The 21,033-nt window shown below is 49.9% G+C and overlaps 1 protein-coding gene, 3 non-coding genes and 1 pseudogene across 4 annotated transcripts; 3 read left to right on the top strand and 2 right to left on the bottom strand.

Annotated features, from left to right (window-relative positions):
- Positions 1-608: 608 nt before the first annotated feature.
- On the top strand, positions 609-1,841 carry LOC147879362 (uncharacterized; annotated as a pseudogene).
- Positions 1,842-4,937: 3,096 nt separating this feature from the next.
- TRNAF-GAA (transfer RNA phenylalanine (anticodon GAA)) lies at positions 4,938-5,011 on the top strand. The gene has a single exon. It is a non-coding gene; the product is annotated as a tRNA-Phe (tRNA).
- A 1,302-nt stretch (positions 5,012-6,313) lies between these two features.
- On the bottom strand, positions 6,314-6,386 carry TRNAA-UGC (transfer RNA alanine (anticodon UGC)). Its single transcript has one exon. It is a non-coding gene; the product is annotated as a tRNA-Ala (tRNA).
- Positions 6,387-9,118: 2,732 nt separating this feature from the next.
- On the top strand, positions 9,119-10,904 carry LOC147879359 (uncharacterized). The gene has a single exon (XM_087372217.1). The coding sequence runs from the start codon at positions 9,825-9,827 to the stop codon at positions 10,455-10,457; it is 633 nt and encodes a 210-aa protein (XP_087228343.1). The 5' UTR covers positions 9,119-9,824; the 3' UTR covers positions 10,458-10,904.
- A 4,425-nt stretch (positions 10,905-15,329) lies between these two features.
- Positions 15,330-15,402, bottom strand: TRNAK-UUU (transfer RNA lysine (anticodon UUU)). The gene has a single exon. It is a non-coding gene; the product is annotated as a tRNA-Lys (tRNA).
- Positions 15,403-21,033: the final 5,631 nt, after the last annotated feature.

The raw sequence follows: 21,033 nt of genomic DNA, 5'->3' as shown, positions 1-21,033 counted from the left end.
TTTCCGCCGGACTTGTAGGGGGTGAGAGGGGTGGCTTTTCCTCCAGGGTCCCACAGGGCAGTGTACTATCACCCCTATTATGCAATATTTACTCGCATAAGCCCGATCGGGAGATGGAGAGGATCCGGCAAGAGCACGAAACTCCGAAGGCTCAGGGAAGAGAATCGGTTTTCTTCGGGATGACAGGTCGGGGGAACTAAAAAAACTCTGGGGAAGAAGCAAGCTTCGACTCTCCTTCAGTAGACGACAAAGCCATCGTGGGGGTGAAACGCATCCAACGTAAAGCGTCTCCTTCCCGGACCTCCGCTAGGAGGTCCAGGAAATTACCCGGGAATTTATCCCGGACCCCCGAGATCGGGGGAATTGCTTTGCACTTTCCTGGCTTCGCCCCTTCCTGCTTCCCCTTCCTTCCCGACCCGGGAGGGGAGCGGCCTCCTACCTTATTCCCTCTTCTGCTCCCCTTTCCAACGCTAAGAAGCGTTTTCTGCCCCTCGGGCCTTCGAGCCGAGGCAGAGCCGAAGCAAAGCCTTCGCGCCTTCATTCGTAGAGCCAACGGTTTCACCTCGAAATGAGCAAAGGCCGAAGGTGGAGAACTCTACGCGTTCTCCATGAGAAACCCCCGTGGCCTGATGAAGCTGGACGGGGAGGCGGGACTAGCTATCAGGTTGGGACGTAGACGCCTAGCTCGTGAGCAGGGGCTATCCCCCGTGGACTTCAATGACCCAGACTTCGTTAGGATCCGTTACGTCTGATATGCCGACGACTTCCCACCGGGAATCGTTGGTCCCGTAGAGTTGATAATGAAAATCCAAGAACGTATCACCCACTCTCCACAATCTGACCCGAACCCTGAGGTAGGCTCTGCAGGATTCGCAGAAATAGCTGCAGGGACGGTAGAATCCCCCGGTACGATCATTCGGGGAGTCCCGGCTTCGAATACTCCCCTACAATTCCCGCGAGAGCTGGAAAAGCGCCGGAGAGTCAAGCACCGTATCCATCCCACAGCTCCCTACTGACGCTCCGCCATCCATTCCAAGTCAGAGGACCCAGGGAAGAGTATCCCGGTCTGATAGCTAACGAAGAAGAGAAGAGAAACGGGGAGTTTACAGGACGCGGGGCTTTAACTAGCAGAGACTCCGAAAACAGCAGGGGTCAGCCCCCAGGGGAGCGTCTTACGGGAGACCGCCAGGGACATCCGGCAAAGATCGAGAGAGATCTCGCATAGCCCAGGTCGGAGCAACGTGCCATCAGACGTTCAATAGGCAGTCCCATGATTGGACGAATCGTTGAGCGTCTGGATGTCTTCATTGGAGACTCCCAGAGCGCTAGGAGGTCGGAAGGGCCAGAAGGGACGGGGGCACTGGGAACAAACGGGGTCTTTCAGCAAGTTACTCATACAGATCTGGGCGCCCATAAAGAAAATATTCCAAAGGCTTCGGGATCGAGATATCATTAGCCAGAGGAAGGCCCGTCCAACCCACGTGGCCCGCTTGACGAACGTCAGCGACGAAGACATCGTCAATTGGTTCGCGAGCGTCGCGAGAGGTTTTCCGTCCTACTACTACTATAGGTGTTGCGACAACCCTTATCAAGTCTGAGCGATTGTCGACTACCAGATTCGCTGGTCCGCTATATTTACCCCTGCCCACAAGTACAAATCCTCAGCGCGGAAGAGAATCCCAAAGTACCCCAAAGACTTACATATAGTCAATGGGGAAGGCGGGACCCCTGCCAAGTTTCCCAACAGCATGGAGCTTGGGAAGCTTAGACCAGAGTTCCTGACGAGGAAAAATCTGAACAAGGAGGACGCATACGAGACCTTAGATCAGGTGTACATATGATATTCCAGAAACGTGATCATCGGTCTAAACCTGCGGTAAGGGAGGTGTGAGGAGGGCCTGGTGCAGATGCGCCATGTACGCAAGTTGGCCCGGCTTGAATATTATTTCGGTAAAAGGTGATTTTGAGAGGAGGCCGAAAGTGGGTCTCGACGCATCCAACGCTTGGCGTTTTCCCGGGCGTTCTTAAAAACGGTATAAAGAGAGCCTTTGAGCCTTCGACCCCCCTTTTCTGACAGGTTGGGGAACCCCTGATTTGATGGTAGCCAACTCAGTACCTTTAATGCTATCGCATTCTCTCCGGGTTAAAACCAGGCCGGGAGGAAGTGTGCTTATCAGCACAAACCCGGCTTTCAGCTGCCCCTCCTGTAGGTTGAGCGGTTTCAATCTCTCCTTCCGGGCCCCCGTGGGTTCGGGACGAAGGGCTGATAAGCACTTTCCAGGTTAAACCCCCTCTCCGGGGGGCTTTTGGCCCGGGAGGTGTCCCTGCCGCCGGGACCCTCTCGGCTTCCCATCCCAGGTGAAACGGGTAGAGTGCCTACAGGTACTGGGTAAAGCATTTATTAGCGCTTTCCTTGGCCTAGAGGGCCGCCTACCCCTCGTTGTTCTCCCGTTGAGGGGACCCACTCACTTTCGCCGATTCTTCTCTGTCTACGCGGGCTCCAAGCCCTGCAGGCCAGCCTGAACTGTAAGTCAATCCCACTCTGTGCCAATCACCACCGAGACATCCATGCGAGAGAGATCGGATTCGAAGACCTAGACGTTGCGTTGGTTAGGGGGGAGGAGACTCAATATTCCCGGGACGGAGCCGTATGACGCGAGAGTGTCACGTACGGTTCCTTGAGAAGGGTGTGGATACACCTATCGGGCTAAGGGCCACGGAGCCGCGCCCTCACTCTCCTAGTCTATGTACATTGCTTTTCCCGGGAGGTTGGCCACTTATTTCAGATCGTTTCCAGGGGACTCCGGGCTCAATCTGGTTTGGTATAAAGGTTATTCTCTTTTCGTTCGTATATATACGGGTTCGTGCAGCATTTCTACGATATCGTTATGATTAACTAATGAGACTTGGACGGAAAGTCTTCTCGCCTTTACCATTAGCTCGGGTAGTTTCTGTATCCGGTGTTCCAGTAGCCTTTGACTGGCCACCTTAGTGGATTTAGCCATTTCTATATCGAAACCGAAGCGGTTTGTCATTTTTTCTTCCTATAGAACTTTTCAGTACGAACCAACACTGGGGGAAGGTCCGACCCCTTCCCCCCCTTCTCTCTCTTATTCCCCAGCAGGAATATCCGCCGATGTAGATTGTCACGCATCTCCAACCAATATGGAGATACCTGGAATCAGGACGAGATCCTCATCACCTGTATCAATTGCATCTTGGATTTGTTTCTGACTACTACATGACATGGTTGCTGTAGGTTCCGGAACATCCATTGGAGTTGACTTTTTTTTGCTACCCACCAGCCAGACGGCACCAGCCATGCCGCATCAGGTTGCCACGCAGGGAGATCAATACGTTGCTCATTATCTTGATTTGATGGGAAGTTAACAAGGGTACGTGGAATCGTCACGTCGAATTAATCCGCGTCGAATTAACTTAACTGGGTGGGGAAAATCCACACCTCCCACTTGTGTAATATTCCTCCCGTTCACAACCAAGCTCCGATTCTCCGGATAACCATCAGGTCCGGTTCGAGTGACACCGACTTAGAAGACTTACCAATTCTTTCCCCGAATCAACACTTCATAAACATGTGTTTGATCGAAGTGACGAACATCCGCGAGCATTCTCCCCTCCTCGTGGTTATCACCAATATTCACTGATACGACTTTGTGGGGTAAGAACCCCACCGAACTGTATTAAACCCTACTAGTATTTGGATCTTATTTCCCGCGCGGTACCGTCACGCAATACTATCAACACGTCCCCGTACTACGTACTGAGGATCCAAATTCATCAATATTGCAGTTCCCCGACAATTACTTATCTTGGCTTCCCTGTTCCAACAAATAGTCCACTGTCTATCCCGACCGATCCCACGTCCCATTGATCCGACAATTCCTGTTACAACCGGGGAGTACTACTGACTCGTTTCGGAAATTCTTTCGTTTGTCACGTAGTAGAAACTTCTCGACCGTCCAGTCAAAATGGATTGAGCTGGAGAAAAAGCTTTCGATGCTACTTCATTAGTTTGGGTCTTCCAAACATGATTGCGAATCTTCCTCTTCGACCTAGAAGTACGTTTCTTTGGAACTGCCGTAATGAAATCCATCTATTCGGTTTTATCATCGAAATGAATGCAACGAGTATGTTGATACGTATGAGTAGAATCAATATAATGAGGGAGGGGAGGGTGATTGCGTAGAATCACTAGAAGGGGAACAATTGAGGGAACTGAGTTTCCACTCTATGCAAAAGAATCCCATCAAGAACCATTGATTATTTTATGGTAGCGATTTGCTAATCAACCAACTCCTTTCCATTTAAGCAAATGGGATCTACTACAGATCGAACCAAATCCGTGTCTATTGCCTGCAAAGAGAGAGTCCTTCATTCCCAGGTTCAAGCCTCTGGTTTCGGATACTTATGTCTCTGTGATGCAACGCGTGTATGCGATTATCGATGGCCTTCCTTGGGGTCCTCCTTATCCTATCCCCGATTGGTCAATTTCACTTTGTTTCCCAAGCAAAGCAAGGGTCTAAGTGCTAAACCCTACCAGCAACAACCCCACCCCCAGCGCTGGGATGGAGCACGAAACCGGGGGCCCATACCTTTGCCGGAGAGTGAGCGTTAGACGAGTTTGCTCAGGGAGCAAAGGAATCTATTTGTCAACTCTGTTCGATGGAGCATCGAACGTTAGCTTCGAAGGGCTTGCCGGGGAAGCGCTACGCGCTGGAAAAGTGCAGATTTGGCCGGCAGAAGTGGGTGGGCACTTTCCCGCTTGCTTGCCGACTTCTATTTCCCAAATTCTTGACCCGACAAAACGCACTTTACTCCACTTTACTCACCTGCTTCTGCTCCGCGCTTCGCTGTTTTTTCGGCAATCGGAAATGGTAGTAATAATGTAGTAATAATTGATAGCGATTCCTCTTGTAGTTTAGGTAGCTCAGTTGGTTAGAGCAAAGGACTGAAAATCCTTGGGTCAGTGGTTCGAATCCACTCCTAAGCAGCCGCAAATTATTAGGTTCGAATCTCTGCTCTGGACGATTATGTACTAGATACAACCGAAACCGCAGCTTATGAAATCTCTTTAAGCTAGAGCCACAGAGCTCTCTACCTGCCCGATCGCACGCACCAACCTTGAGCAAATGGTGTGGCCTACCTACTTCTTGCGGGCAAGTTCCTTCTAGTTATCACGGCAGTAGGATTGTCATAACGGGAAGTAAATGCCCACGGGTTCGCTACTTTTGCACACAAACGGCGGATAGAACGAGCTTCCGAATACCGAGATATACGGCACAGATATTAGCTACTATAGCATTCTCCGGTGAGGAGGATAAAATAATCCGAGGGGGTCGGTGTCTACAGAAAAAGCCATGAATATCCTAACTAAATAAAATTTGAGAACTAACAATTTATCAAAACCATCTTTATAACTTTTGTTGGCTTTAATAAGAACGCGGTGCCGGCTTTTTCTTGTCTGCTTACCTTTGCGGTGCCGGTACTTACTTGCCTGCTTGCAGTGCCGCCTCTTCTTGCCTGTTTGCTTGCTGTTGGTGCCGGTACTCATGTGCCTGCTTGCTTTTATGATGCCTCAGGCACCTACTTCATTGCCCGCTTGCTTTTGCTCGCGGTGCCGGCTCTTCCCTGTCTGAGGGAAAGTGCCCGGTGAGATCTTTATTAACTGAATATCCCCCCTGCATTGAAATTTAAGAAGAGATTTTACGGTTCTCCTTCTTCGTTTTATTCTGTTCATTCCTCCCTATTTCCCTGGTAAATGCCCGAATCTCTTCTCTGTAATTTGTTCCTCTTTCTCCACTTCCTCAGGAGATATCCTGTTCGTTAAATATCGGTTCATCTTCTTCATTATCACTATTCCCTTCGCTGTTCCGTTGACAGGGGAACTCTTTAATATCCCCCTCGACCACGGATCAAGATTACCCGACTTGACAACAACAGCAAACACCCACCTTAAGGAATGGAATGGATTTCTGGTAACGCTAGGTTGATTGGAGTACAAATCAAGGAAAGACTGACTGTTATGGAGAGAAGAGGTCTCGCCTTGATCCCATCTCGTTTGTTGCCAAACCATGAGGTTCCTAGGGAACGGAGTCACTTTTCCTGATAAGGAGAAGGAACGAGGCTCACGGGATTCCAAAATAATACCATCTGCCGGTTCCCCGGTGGGAGGGCGCACTTGGAGTCACTTTTCCCGATAAGGAGAAGGAACGAAGCTCACGGAATTCCAAAATAATACCGTCTGCTGGTGGCGCTTCTGGATCCTTATCCAATGCGCTAATCTGTATATGAATGGAGACGATCGGACTCGAACCGATAACTTCATACTTGCAAAACATGCGTTCTACCGATTGAACTACGCCCCCGTCCTCGTTCCATGCGCAACACGTATCATACAGGCAGGCACGGGGGAGCTATTGTTTATACATGCTCGTAGCCCTTTTTTTATAGAGTCTAAACCCTATCCAAGACACGGTCCCATCCCATCACACTGTCGAAACTGTGTCATAAGAGTATGTCGTTGACAGCAGTAATAGTTCACGAATCTTTCCTCGTAATAATAGTTCACCACGTATCGGCGCTAGAGATAAGCCGCTTCCTCGGGAGCCTCCTCAAGGCTCCCCCATTATTTCGAAACTTTATCTCTTTCCAGGCCAGGCCGTGAAAGCGCTTTCCGGCGAAAACGCTAACGCGTTTTCGGCCGCCTTATCCCATTTCCTGCCCCCCCGGATATGGGTTGTTGATTGCGCCTGACCGGCACCTCTAGTTAGTACGACACATCTTTCGGAATACGAGCGAATGCTCGGATCAGTATTTCTTAATGATTCGAGCTAGGTACCCAGAAGTACGTGAGGCCAGAATGTATGTGAACCATTCGGCCATGACCTCATTTCTTGAGCCAGAGGGGGAACCGCTCCGCGAAATGAGCTGGCAAGAGCAGGCAGCAACTCTTGATCCGTTTCACTCTCGTGATTCAGGAGGGAGGAAATGGGATTCGAACCCATGATACAATCTTCTCGTATGTTGATTTAGCAAACCAATGCCTTAAGCCGCTCAGCCATACCTCCATCGACCATCGCTTGCTGTGGGGAATAGAACGAAGTGTGATAGCATACGCCTGGAAAAGGCGGAAGGCCGGGCCCGCTAGGGTTCCCCCGGGGCCGATAGACAATTTATCCCGTCCCGGCGCCGAGTTGCACTTTATCCTTTTCATTAGATAGGCACTCTACCCGTTCCTTTCGGGGAGATTCGAAGCGGGCCTTTGGCCCAAAAGGAAAGATCTTATTGGAATGGAAAGTCTAGCACAAGAGATTACGCCAAAAGCTCGCTCTTCAGAAGAGATCTCTCAACACAACAAGGGTGGGCCTGCGAACCGCAACTCGGCCTCCGCTTCGTTGTTATGGCTATTTGGGCCTACGGTGGCAGCCTAGACTAGAGAGGTGCCCTCAGCCACCCAAAGGATACACACTTTCGCTACGCCAGTATCTCGAACTTGTACGACTGGGGGCGATAGCTGGTCCTTGTATATCCCTCCGACCCTCTCCGGGGAACCGCGATGCGCTCCATATCTGGTGTGATACTTGTTTCTTGCAGAGCACAACTATATTGGCCTTTCGTACCGAGCTGGGTAATCAGAGGAAAAGAGATTCGAACAACCAACTTTTGCTTTTAGAGATCATTATTCCACCATTGGAACCACTCCCCCAAATCAAGCAGTTATTCCTTTTTCGAGGGGTCCGGGTCGAAATGACAAATTTTCTCCCGTTCTTTTTTTTCGGAGGATGGTGAAGATGTTATCATTATATAACGATAACTCGAATTTATACAACGATAACAGAAATTCAAGGATTGACTTTCGCGGAGGTTCCCCGCCGCTGTTCCCTGGGCACCCCCTGGCCCTTCGGTGCCATTCTGGCCCGAATTCTCGTATATAGATGCAAATCTGAGATGAATTAGATAGTAATGAAATAATAATAATATAACGAAGTCGTCGCGGGTTGTGTGACCTGCCTGATGAGTCCAAAAGGACGAAACGACTGGCTGCTCTCCCGGCAGCAGTGGAAAAGTGAAGGGATTTCACGAAGAAATGTTATGGCCAGGCGGGGCCAACCAATATCAAAATCTATTGGGAATGGAATGCTTCTTGCAGCAGGAAAGGCAAAACTAACTTTGGCAGGGTGGAAATACCAGCCAGGGCGGCCCAATAGGACGAGATGCGGATTCGAACCGCGAACGTTAGGCTTTCAGCCGATCGATTTCCCAATCAATCTATCCCGTCAGGGGGGCCACTTCTCGACGCCGGGCCCTAGGGAAAAATATTGATATTGGTAGGGGAAAGCGGTAGAGAAAGCCCTAGTTCTGGTAGGGACGGGACGGGAAAGCCCAAACCAAGGCTCCCTGGCCTGAGAAATCCTTACCAACGGAAGGAGAGGTATCTTCCCTTGCGGAACGGATTACCCGAGCCAGGGATGTACCTTCAGAGGGAGCTTTATTCTACCCCAGCCCAGCCTTCTCAGGCCCAAGCAAAGGTCTCACTTCCTCCTATCACTCCTCTCCCACGCAACTGAGCTTTGCCGAGCCAAGGCCACTGAAGTGAAGAGGCTCATCACCTGAAGGAACCACCACTAACCCGGCTAGGGTGGCGAAAGAGGAGCACCATAATGCATTGTTGTTGCTCGGCCTATAGTAAGTATTCGTAAAATTTCGCATTTTCGGTTCCGGTTGGTGATCAATTAGTTAGCGAGCGAAGCGAGCGTGCAAGCGCGCTAATGGGATCCCGGGCCCTAAGGCAAGGGCGGTGAAGGCAGTTCAGCAAGGATTGATCCGAGTTGTTTAATAATACGAAATTTTGTAGATGGATGACCGGCACTTTCCCGCAAGCAGGCAAGTGGGAACTGGGAATCCGGAGCTACGCTAGCCCTCTTTCGTTAGGCAAGCCTGGTGGCACAGGGCCGGTCCTTGAAGTCGGCTGGTATGAGAAATTCTTACTGGCAAAAGCAGAGAAGGATATTCAGGCACGTCGTGATCGTGATTAGCTAGAGGACTAAGCCATTCCACTTCCAGAACGACGTGCGTTCCGTCGCACAGATCGATTTCCGGCAGCCCACCAAGATATCCAGTACCCCTATGTATCCAACACCTGCTACATGGGAACCGCATTGGTAGTAGAGCCTAGGGGTTTCCGGCATACAGGTCAGGGCAAGTTCGGGCTGGGGCTAGGCATGTGAAGGTCTCCAAGGGCATGTGAAGTCTTCCGAATCGCATGATCTTATCCCGTTAGGGAGAGCGAACCGGCGCTACACCTCACCTAATGTCTGCTACCCTACAGGATATTAGCCAATTCGGAAGGGAGGGAAGGAAGGACGGCAGATTACTTTGGCCGGGCAGAAGTGGGCACTTTCCTTTAGGGAGCCACGTGCAAATCCACTGAGAATGGAAATTTCGTATATAGAATCCGCAATTGGACCATGGAGTGCAAATCCACTGAGAATTGTCCAAGGAATGGAAATTCAATCTTGCTTTCTTTGGCGTACCCACCGCGGAAAGGCATCGATTCCGGGAAGGAATTTCGGAATTGCGTATTCTAGTGGATGCGGCAAAGGCTCGCCGCACCCACCAAGAAGTTGGGCTCGCACTATCGTATCTGTTGGGGGAGCGTTGGCTCGCACTCCCCGGCAAGTTGAACGGTTGAATCATGTTGGCACACCATCGACTTTCCCTCGGCACCATTCCACGGGTTCGATTCCGGGATAGCCTTAAACTGCCATGAATATCCCCAGCTTTAATAACCAACACCACAAGACATGCCTGGAAACGGAAGAATGATTACAGAGCAAATGGCGACGAGTATCAAGGGAAAATTGAGGATTCTACAGGACGACTTCGCCGAACACATGGGCACGCTAAGAAACTTCCCCGGCCGCCCGGGGCCAGGCGATCTCAGTGAGCTCTCGGAAACCCTTTTTGTTATCCGTGACGCCACCCTGCCGGATATGCAATCGGTAGCGAGGCCTTTGGTGCAATTCGGACCGCCGTTCGATGAGTTGATGGAAGCTATAGACTGGGCTCTCGCCCCCCTGTGGCAAACCCCGCTTCCAAATTCACGCCGAGGCCTTCAGCCTATCCTGCCCCTATTGACACGAGTTGGGATCAAGTGGGAACTCACCGTAACCGAGATCACCGAAAAGGTAAACCTGGGGTTGGACGTGCGAATATGGGATTATTTCGAGCCAAATGTGTTTCTTTTTTATTTTCCTCCTATTTATGAATTTGCCCCTATTTATCTCTATTTAGTCATCAGTTTGCTACTTTCCTTGATCCTAATCGGTGTTTCTTTCGCATTTACTTCAAAAGGTTCGGCTTATCCGGATAAATTGTCAGCTCACGAATGCGGTTCCGACCCACTTGATGATGCCAGAAGTCGTTTCGATATATGATTTTATTCGGTCTCCCCTCCATTTATTATCCTCGATTCGGAAGTGACCCCTTTATTTCTCCGGGCAGTATCTCCGAACAAGATTGGTTGGTTCGGATTTTGGTCTATGATGGTGTTTGCATGGATTTTGACCATTGGATTTTCTCATGAATGGAAAAAGGGCGCTCCGGATTGGGAGTAACCGACGTTGGAAAGTCAAGCTCCAACGAGGCAGATGCATGATAAACGCTTGGCAGCTTGTTAGGGCCGTACGCAGAAGGAAAAACCCAGATTGCGAAATACGCCAAATACTACTACTACTACTACGGCCAGATGACTTTCGATTCTTAAATAGCCTTTATTTCCTACACTTAACTAGCATTCGATAGATTATCTAACTCTGAGCAATATAAGTTATCGGCGGGGGTTTGGTTCGTTAGCTGGTCCTCGTTCAGTCATTTAGATCATTACCGGCGTCTTCTCAGCTATGCATCATACACCCCATGTCGATCCGGCTCTCAACAGCGTGGAGCACATCATGAGAGATGTGAAAGGAGGCCGGTTGCTTTGTTACATGTATGCCAATGGGGCCAGTATGTTCTTCACTGCAGTTCATATTTATATTTCCTGCGGTTCGTATTATGGAAGTTATACCAGTTCTAGGGAATTCATTTGGTGTCTTGGAGTGGTCATCTTCCCATTAATGATCGTCACTGCCTTTACAGGCTATGCATCCCCTCGGGGTTAAATGAGCTTTCGGGGAGCTACAGCAATTACCAGCTCAGCCAGTGCCATACCTGTAGTAGGAGACACTATAGTCACTCGGCCTCGGGGTGGTTTCCCCGTAGACAATGCCACCTCAAATCGTTTTTCCAGCCCTTATTACTCACTCCTTTCCGTAATTGCAGGCGCCAGTCCTATTTATTCGGCTGCATCATATTAATACGGGTCCAATAATCCATTGGGTATAAATTCTTCTGTGGATAAAATTGTTTCTCATCCCTATTTTCACGTCAAAGATCCAGTAGGTCGGGTAGCATTTGCCATCTTCTTCTCCATCCGGCTTTTCTACGCACCTAATGTCTCGGGGCACCCCGACAATTATATGCCTGCGAATCCGATGTCCACCCCGGCTCATATTGTACCAGAACGGTATCCCTCACCAATCCATGCCATTTCGCGAAGTATCCCCAACAAATTAGGAGGAGTGGCCGCTACAGGACTAGTCTTTGCGTCACTATTGGCCTTACTTTTCCTCAACACTTCTGCAGTACGGAGTTCAAGTTCTTGACTAATTTACTAAAGAATGTTTCGGTTGCCTCTGGCCGATCGCTTACCCTCAGGTTGGATTGGATGTTAACCAGTGGAGGCACCGTACGTTACTATTGGATAAATGGCTTCTGTAGTGTTTTTCCCCCATTCCGCTATCACGCCTATTCCTGGCCAAATAGAAACCAGATTAATAATGAATGCCGACGATACTACGATAAGTCGGCACTTCACCCGTTTCGCTCCCATCGTTGCGCGCACGCCCTCAGCAAACCGAAAGCAAACCGAGCCTCTGAAAAAAAAATTGTTTCTTCTGGAAAAAAAATGGGGAAGGGCTTTTTGCCAAATATTACAGGGCGGGATGAAGGGAGCGATTGCGAAAGGGGGGACTTGAACCCCCACGAGTGGCCTCACTACCACCTCAAGGTAGCGCGTCTGCCATTCCGCCACTTCCGCTGCTTCGCATGGCTCTGTCGCCTAACAGAATTACACTGAAGCCTTCGATAAGCGCCACCTCCGGGACAACGCCTTCAAGCTGTCGTATTGGAAGTGACTTCCAGTTCCAGTTGGATCGCGATTACCTCCCTAGCAAGCGTTCCAGCTACTTCTGAGACAAGCGAAGCGGCAATCGGTCAGGTAAATTGAATGGATTGTTGGCGAGGAGGGCTAGCCGGGTCAGCCAGGACGAGATGCGGATTCGAACCGCAACCTCTCGGATTTTGTTCTCCGCCTCGGGAACATCTTTCCCTCTTTTTTCCGTTTGTTCTCACTCGAAACAACGTAACTGAGGTTCGCCGGATCCGGCGCCACACAGGACTTGCTGAGGGCGGCGGAGAACCTCCGTCTTCAGTGGGGGCGCCGGGAGGGCAAAGTGGTAACGTTGTGAAAAAGCAAATGGTTTGTGAGGAATGTCTGTATTAGAAGCGGCAGTTCCGTTAGCAAGTTCGGGAGCTCGCGGTAGCGAGCGAGCAGTTCCGTCAGCAAGTTCCAGCAAGTTCGGACGGAAGCGAGCTTTTTCTTTGCCGAATGCCCGTCCAGCTGCACTGAGGGATTGATTTGACGGCTCACGGGCCTTGCCGAGCTACACCGCTCCAAGAGGATAGATCCAAATTCATCAATCTTGGAAAATAGCAGCGCGTTGTCACCCTTGGCAACTGGCATTTTTTTCCCTAAACTCCTGGGCAACTGTCATTTTTGTCCCCAAACCTCCCATCCTTGGCAACCCCAGCGTTTTCCCCAAACAAACCCCCATCCTTGGCAACCCTGGCGTTTTCCCAGCCACCTCAGCCACTAGCTTCTTTGTCCCTAACCCTTCCTCCTTGGCCACTAGCTTCTTTGTTCCTAACCCCCCTAACGGCGCGTTGTCCCGCCATCCTCTATGCGCAAGCGGAATGCTACGCTTTCCCTACGGCCTAATTGCCTTTCTATAGACGAAATTTTCAGTGCACACGGAGTGGAGTTCTTAAAGTCGATTTTCCGGCCCCTCCCCATTGAATGCCAGAAAATAATCTCCGAATGCGCCTCAAATGCCCAACGAACGAAGGCCAGAAAATTCCCTTCGAATGCGGTCGACTCTAACGTTTGACTGCGCCAAAAGGCGATTCCTTGCTTTTCGACCATGGTGGGGGATCGGCCAATAGGCCTGAATTTAGGCCGCTGGCATACTTAAGCCAGTTCTCGCCACACCTTCCTTACCTTAAAAAGAGGCTACCTGAAACACAAGATCGCTGCTCTATTTTTTTCATGAACAACCTGACAATACATCGCAAACTGCCGGGTCTAATGCTCCTTTGCTGTTGTGAAAGCAACCCCGTCTCAAGGTTTCAGTTGCCCAATGAATTATTGAGCTATTTCCTTGTGGTAAGACACGAGGCTGCTTACAATACACACTGATCAACGACAAATTCGTCGTATGGATTCTGCTGGTTGGTTGGCCCGTTCCTTCAACTCGGCAGTTAGGGAGGACGACAGGGAACGAACTGTACATGGGAATAAGAAAATCAATCAATCAATAAGTCTTGCCTCGGTAACACGCCCAATGCAATCCCCGACGATCCTGGCCGAGACTAGATGAAATGGTCACTGGTTTCCGTTTCAATGATTTCTTCCCCGCTTATGTCAGCTCTTGCCCCCCCGGCCTTCACAATTCCTATGCTGGTCGCTCCATTTCTCGAGTCAAGCCATAATCCCAATACTCCAAGGTTACCGCTAGATCTTTTTCCACCCCTACAGCTCTGGAAACTGATCCTGGATCAGGGCGATTACTGCGATTGACGAAGAATGGTATGTGCTTGAGTGCAATCCATCGGAATGTTGGTCGGAGCCTTGGGTCTGGCATCGGTGGATCCCTCGCTTGTCGAGACGCTGTCACTTGGTCGCTCGCGCCTCGATAATGGGCTAGCTTAACTAGAGGGAAAGGGAGAATTATTCAGAACGAACTCCACCAGGAATCTTTCAATCGATAACCACCATGTCTCATCTGACCCAGTCTCGGGGCGTCAAAACGGTGACGAATTCACGGATTGGACCGTGTTAGGCCGGGGCAAGGGCCATGAAAACGATGGAATGGAAAGGCCTCCGCTCCATTTCCCCCCACAGGCCAGCCGAAGCTTGGGTGGGAAGTAATAATAGTAATAATAGAGCCCGCATAGCTTGGGTAAGCAAGGCGCAAAGCATCAAGTTCTACGAGGGACTAAACAAACAACAAGTCTAGCCGACAGTGGAAATCGGAAAAAACCCGGCCACCTCACGATCGCCAGAGAGTCCGAAGGCCTGCTACACTCCTACGCTTTGAGGAGAGCCACCTTATGATCGCCAGAGAGTCCAAAGGCCGGCTACACTCCTACGCTTTGGGAAGAGACCGTTAGGTCTCGCAGCCTTCTCTCTCCTCGGTTTCTTTCATAAGCTCTCGAAAGAATAGTAATTCGATATGGCAGTTGATTATTGGTAGCTCTAAGCTTATGATCTTGCTGGGAAAGGGATGGATGTCTGAGCGGTTGAAAGAGTCGGTCTTGAAAACCGAAGTATTCAGAAGAATACCGGGGGTTCGAATCCCTCTCCATCCGTGAGTACGGCCATAAGTTAGCATTCTCACGTTTCCCACCCCGATTTGAAGAGCGCTTCTTGTCAGTTATGAGCAGAGCCGAGCCTAAGAGGTTAAAAGAGATCGTCACAATTTCATTTATGACGCGTCTAGCCCAATAGGCTCTATTTCATTGAGCGAATTACGCTGCCGAGAGAATCAAAATATACGGCGGTGTTTCAGCTTCCCCTAATTGCTACGCCATCTGAGCCTTGCTCCGCTACCGGCGTTCCTGGCTTTATCCAGTTAGCAGTGAAGAAGTTCGGGTTTTTCAATAAGAGCGTTTTGAATCGACGTGCGGATATGATGGAATTGGTAGACATGCCAGGTTTAGGTTCTGGTGACCAACGTCGTGGGGGTTCAAGTCCCCCTATCCGTAGCAGTTGGAACCTCGAAGTTATGCCATCACTAGGCCTCGCCGAAATCAAATGGGTTTCTTCTCTCCGGCCTTCAATCATTGGGCGAATAGTCCCCCTAACCCGAAGAGTGATCTTTGAACGTATATACGAACTGTCATAACTACTCAATCACGTGTTTCAGGTTTGGGTATAGCAGGACTTGAACCTGCGACCATTAGGTTAAAAGCCCAATGCTCTACCAACTGAGCTATACACCCGAGTATTATTGTTATTATTATTATTACTAATTATGAGATAGATTTCTATGTAGTAATTGAACGGCAAAGAACAACTCTGACCTAGGCCGGGCGTATCGCGATGGCATTCTAGTAGTATACATGAATGAATGTTACCTAGGCAACTATCCCTTGGTTCAGACGCTTCATTTGCGGAACGAGATAAATAAAGGTATAATAATGAATCGACAAATCATGTGCTTCTAGGAACCTTCTCGTTAATCGAACTCGCCATCCAATAGAAGGAGTTGGCAAGGCTAGCTGGTCCTCGGGGTAGATATAAGAGAGTTCTCGGGATTGGGCATTATTCTTTCTCTCTGTTATCCTCGTTTCTTCCCGAGTCCCTGGGGTGTAAGCTAATGCAATTGCTCCTACATACCCAACGCGAAATATCATTTGCTTTCCATGAAATTGCATTTACGTGAAGGCGACGGATTGGCCAGCCTGAAGCTCTTTGTTTTTGAAGGCTCTGAACGGATTGGCCAGCCTGCCGGGATTGCAGTTTCCAGTTCCCGGCCGGCCGTACAATGTGCAACTTATCCCGATTGAGGTGAAAGCGGAAGCCAGGGCCGCCCGCTGAAGCTGCTTCGGCCACTCTCGGGAAGCACTGGAGTAGTGATCCAGTAGCCGAGCTGTTAGGGGCCCGGGGTGGTGATACACCACCCCCACCTTGACTGAAAACGCTTCGCGTTCTCACCCTTAACTCCCATGCATATGGAAAAGAGGGAGAGAAGGAAAAAACCGAACAAACTTAGACGTCGTTGAAAGGAATATTTGAGCATGATTTTTTCGCGCTTTTCCCAGAGATCTTTCCCATTAACGCAACTATTACTTCGCCCATTTATGGAGTTCTATTTAGTACTTTCAAACAATATGACTATCTACTGTTAGTACGTAATGCGGGTTGGCTTGGTTTACTTAGTGTTATGCGCCTAGGAGGGCACGTCCTGGAATGCGAAGGTTGAAAGCCATCGCTCGGATGGACTCCCCAACCGGCAGGGATCAGACCGCTGCCGGGAACCATAGCATGGGGACTATCCGCTCGCCGCAGGGCTAATTGTACGCAACAGGAGCAAGGTAACTCCCCCCAGGTGGGGTGTTCCGGAAGGCACTTGAGTCCGAACGCTATTATTCATGTGCGACCAACCCTCCAAGAGTAACTGTAATAAACAGGTTTTGCGTACGCGGTACCAAACGGCGAGTCAACTACCAAACGCGCAACCTAGGGATCACCCGAATGGACTCTATAGGGATTGACTTCAATAGAAGTAGGGCATAGCCGCCCAATCCTTGGAGACCGAGGCTTTGTTGGCCGGGTGAAAGATCCTGCCATAATGTACTCCGAGAATTACACCAGGCAACCCAAGTCGAGCATACGACAATGCCCCTTAGCATGAAGAGCTCCGAGGAAAGGGAGGTAGATGATAATGTGATATTCTGTAAACGAACACGCAGAAGCGTCCCCGACAGGTATGCTGCACCTGGCTAGAAAAAGGAAATCATGATGGGATAAGCGAATTGGGGAAATGCCAATAAAGGTTGACAGACTGGGGAATTTCCCGACCGAGTCTCGAGACAACTGGAGTAAACTTTAGGGCTGGCTACTTCTGTAGCCGAGGAACCGGCGATAGAACCTTAGCAAACAGGATAGGCGAGATAGATATACCTACTCCTATGAGTTATAGGGAATATATGCCCTGGAACTTGCCAAACAGCTAACTCCCCAACCTATACAGTGGTAGTAAGTGGGTTACTCCCGTGGTCGGACTGACAAGTAAAGCTGCTCACAAACGAAACTCCTCCAGGATTGTCCTAGGCATGGACCCTGGACATGCAACAATAGACATTCCATACTTCCCCCAAGTGGATGGCTACGCTTGACTTGCTGAGCAAGATGCATTGCGATTGAACCCCCCGACACATCAGAGGAGCCTCACTATAAGTCCTGAAGTGGTAAGTGTGGTGCTTCTAAAGGTAAAGCAACACGGCGCATAATTTCCTTCCAGAGACCCGAACTCGCTGAAAGCCAAATGGAGTTCTCCATGCCAACGAGACTTCCGTAGTCAAATAATCGTCCAACCGGAGGACCTTTGGTTCGAAATACGGGCCTTCGGCCTTCTTTCGTAGAGTGAAGGGCGTGGGTGAAACCCTTGCTGAATGAAGGACAAAGTGCAACGGTTGGTAATTTCGAGGCGAACTCAAATACGTCTAGACATAGTAAATAGAACTTGAATCCGGGCGACTAGGATATGGCATGAGCCATATACTCCGGACACATAAATCAGTGTTCGAAAGGTTCGCTCATGTGGGACACGCATCCCACGGTTCAGGCCCGGTAGTCCCCGTAAATCTTCAGAAGTCATCACGAACGAGCCACATGCGGGGAAACTTGCACGTGTGGTTCTGACCGGGGAGGGAGGACCCACCCTATCGGTTTCTAATAACCATCATACCGGCCGCCGCTGGCGCACCTATAACGTTTGCTAATCTACTGCATAATAATGGTATGAAAGACAATTTGACATATTTTCGCGAAATATTGCCATTATTAAGTACGGCTAGTACCATTGTTATGTGCTTGGATTATTTCAAACGGGAGAGGTTGAATGCTTTTGAATCTATTGTATCAATTTCACCTCCTACCCGCAGTACGCCTTTCATGATCCCGGCCTGTGATTCAATTGCCACGTATTCAGCTACCGAGCCTTAAAGTTCACGTTTTTATGTGATCGCAGCCTCGAAGAGAGACTCCGAATTTTCCACAGAAGCCGGCTTAAAATATTCCATTTCAGGTGCATTCCCCCCCGGAATATTATTGTTTGGGTACGACTGGCCCACTACCGATATATGGATATATATATATATTCATCGGACACACCTCGCCAAACGTCCCTCAGCGATGGCGACGGGCTATGTCTTAATCTCCTATGTGCGACACCTCAAACCCCGGTTGAGATGGAGATTCCCTTGGTCTCATTCCACGACGGAAAAAGTCCTCGGCGTAAAGTTGGGATTGAAGAAAGTGGAGCGAAATAAATATACTTAGAGGGGTGGTTCCGAGGGTGTAACCCAACAAGGGCAACGGGAGGGTGCGAAGAAGCCCAATACTTCAACTAAAGGAGCGACCCTAGTTGGTTCACTAAACCCCAACCCAGCGCTACATGTTCTCCTGGGTCCCTAAAGGATCCCTCAAGTGCCCTTATCCCGACTTCTCCCGGAATAGGCGTTATCGAAGACAAGCCAGGAATGGCCGAAGTAAGTGGACACCCACTTCACCGGTTGGAGAGGCCCTCTTTAAGACATTCACCAAAATGTTCACAGGGGCTAGGAACACTCGGTCGTAGGAACTTCTGTACACCACTCACGGATTGCTCCAGGGTACACAATGACCTCGACCAAATCTACCAAACGAATCAGGCCTTCGGCCCCGATCACGTAAACCACCAGCTTTACCCAATAATGGTCTTAGATAAAGATTTGCTGCTTACGGAAACGATGATCACACCCGGGAACCCTCACCCCTGCCACTTACAGCCAAACACTGGACGGAATCTCAGCGGAATGGATGGACCTTTGAAATGAAATGAAATGAAAGAAAAACGTGGAATAACTAAGAACGGTTTTGGTTCCACCAAGTCCCGGCGAAGTATCCCCAAGGCGGAGAGCGAACTCCGACCCCTGACCATCATCCCACCACGGGACAAGGTCATACTAGGAACTATGGGAGTGATCTTGGAAGCCATATACAAACCCATCTTCTGTAACTGGTCACACGGATTCCGAACGGGAGTGTCACACGGCACTCAGAGATATTCGCACCGGGCGGCTACTATGTGGGCCGGCCGAAGGTTGCCCAATCTACGTTACTATGCACCAGCACAAACTGATGGGGATTGGGAGAAATAGGATCGGCTATCCCCGCCCCATTATAATATAAGGCTTATCCGCCCGTGGCGCAGGTTATTTGGAATCCCAAAATCCAAGGACAGCGGCTGGGCGTACCACGGGCCAAAGTCTCTCTCCCACCCGCCGCCAATATTTACCCGAATGAATTGGATAAATGGGGGAAAGAAAGATTTAGAACTTCAATCGAGGAAAGAGAGGAAGAGGCTTTCGCTCCCTCGTAAAACCAACGGAGCGTTTTCAGTCAGACGAGATATTCGACCCACTCATATAGATATATCTATCTATGTACATATCTTTCGCTCTTCACTTCGTTCGTAGAACCTTCGTTCTTCACTCCCCTCGTTCTCCAAACCAACTCCGCGTTCCCCTATCAAATTATTCCTACGATACGGACAATATTGGCATTACCAATGTGTTAAGCGAAGAGGAACTGAAGATGGATTAGCTCTCGAAGTTACAGAAAACCAAACGGAGCGCGTTCGAGACCTTCTGGTTCGAGGAAGGCCTACCCCATCCCTAAACGGAAGGGCAACCAATGTCGAGGTCCACCCCTGAAATACTGTCGACAGACGCCGGAACAAGAACAACAGAGAGTGCTTATGAAAGAGTACAATCTCACACCCGATCAAAAGATTTGATGAGATTTCACATAAGGAAGGGATACCTCAACATATACCCGACGTTAGCAAGGCCGAAGGTTTCTGCGAACCTTGGGCCTTGCCTTCTCGGAATGCTTGATGAACGATGCTCAGCGCGCAGGACCAGTGGAAATCCATCATGTCCGCGAACCCTCAACAGCGAAGGCGCGGAGCGACCCGATTACAAGATACCTGCGGGTCATAAACCGTAAACTTTCAGCCTTGTTTGTGCAAATACCATCACGAACAAGTGGTCCTTGGAACGAGGTGAGAATGGAGGAGCTACTAGAGGCGTTCCGAAAACGAAACTCGAAGGGGCGGAGCCACCCTCTCCCGCCAGGGCAAGTAGGCCGGAGGCCCTGGAAATGGCCAACCCCTCCCCCCTACGCTACGGGGGACTTGGCAATTTCGCTGAGTGTTCCGAAAGGAACCCGGCCCTCCCTTCAGTCGAGTGGCTGAAGCCCCTGATAAGCGCTATGTGCCACTCCTTTAACGAACTAAGGAGGCGCCCCGGAACGCAAGTTCTATTTCCAAAATGGAGATCGAGGTGGAAGGCCCCATAATGAGATAGATCCAATAGTGTTCGTGCAAGCCGTATGCAGTGAGAGTCGCACGTACGGTTACGAGGGGGTTCGCGTCTATACGTAGAGTGTGGATGGGGGGCCCACGCCGCCCTATTTGTTCTATGATCCATGGGTTTACTGGAATTACCAACTCTGAAGAATCAGCTAAGATTTTCACTGGATGTGAAATCACTTTGTTCGGTGCTTAATCTAGTGGTACCTTTATGGGGATCTCATTTATCGCTGTAGGTTCCTCATTCAAGATCACTGCAGTTTCTTCTCGAGCGGCCGTAAGACGGCCTATGGGTACCGGCAGATTGCGGCCAATCTCAGTACTGCCGGGGCGCCTTGTGCTAGAGCGTGGAACTCATCACTACCTCGTAAGAGCGTGAGACCATAGCATGTTACAAAAGCGCGGTTGAGGGCTAGGAGGTAAGGAACACCGCGCGAACTCTATAGTGTCACACGAGAGAAGCCCGCCCGCCTGGCGAATCGAAGTTATCTTC

The sequence above is a fragment of the Dipteris shenzhenensis genome, unplaced genomic scaffold, assembly GCF_047967505.1.
Source record: "Dipteris shenzhenensis isolate YYH24624 ecotype China unplaced genomic scaffold, Dip_SZ_1.0 scaf0035, whole genome shotgun sequence".
NCBI classification, from domain to species: Eukaryota; Viridiplantae; Streptophyta; class Polypodiopsida; order Gleicheniales; family Dipteridaceae; genus Dipteris; species Dipteris shenzhenensis.
This window is presented reverse-complemented; position numbering and strand designations above follow the sequence as displayed.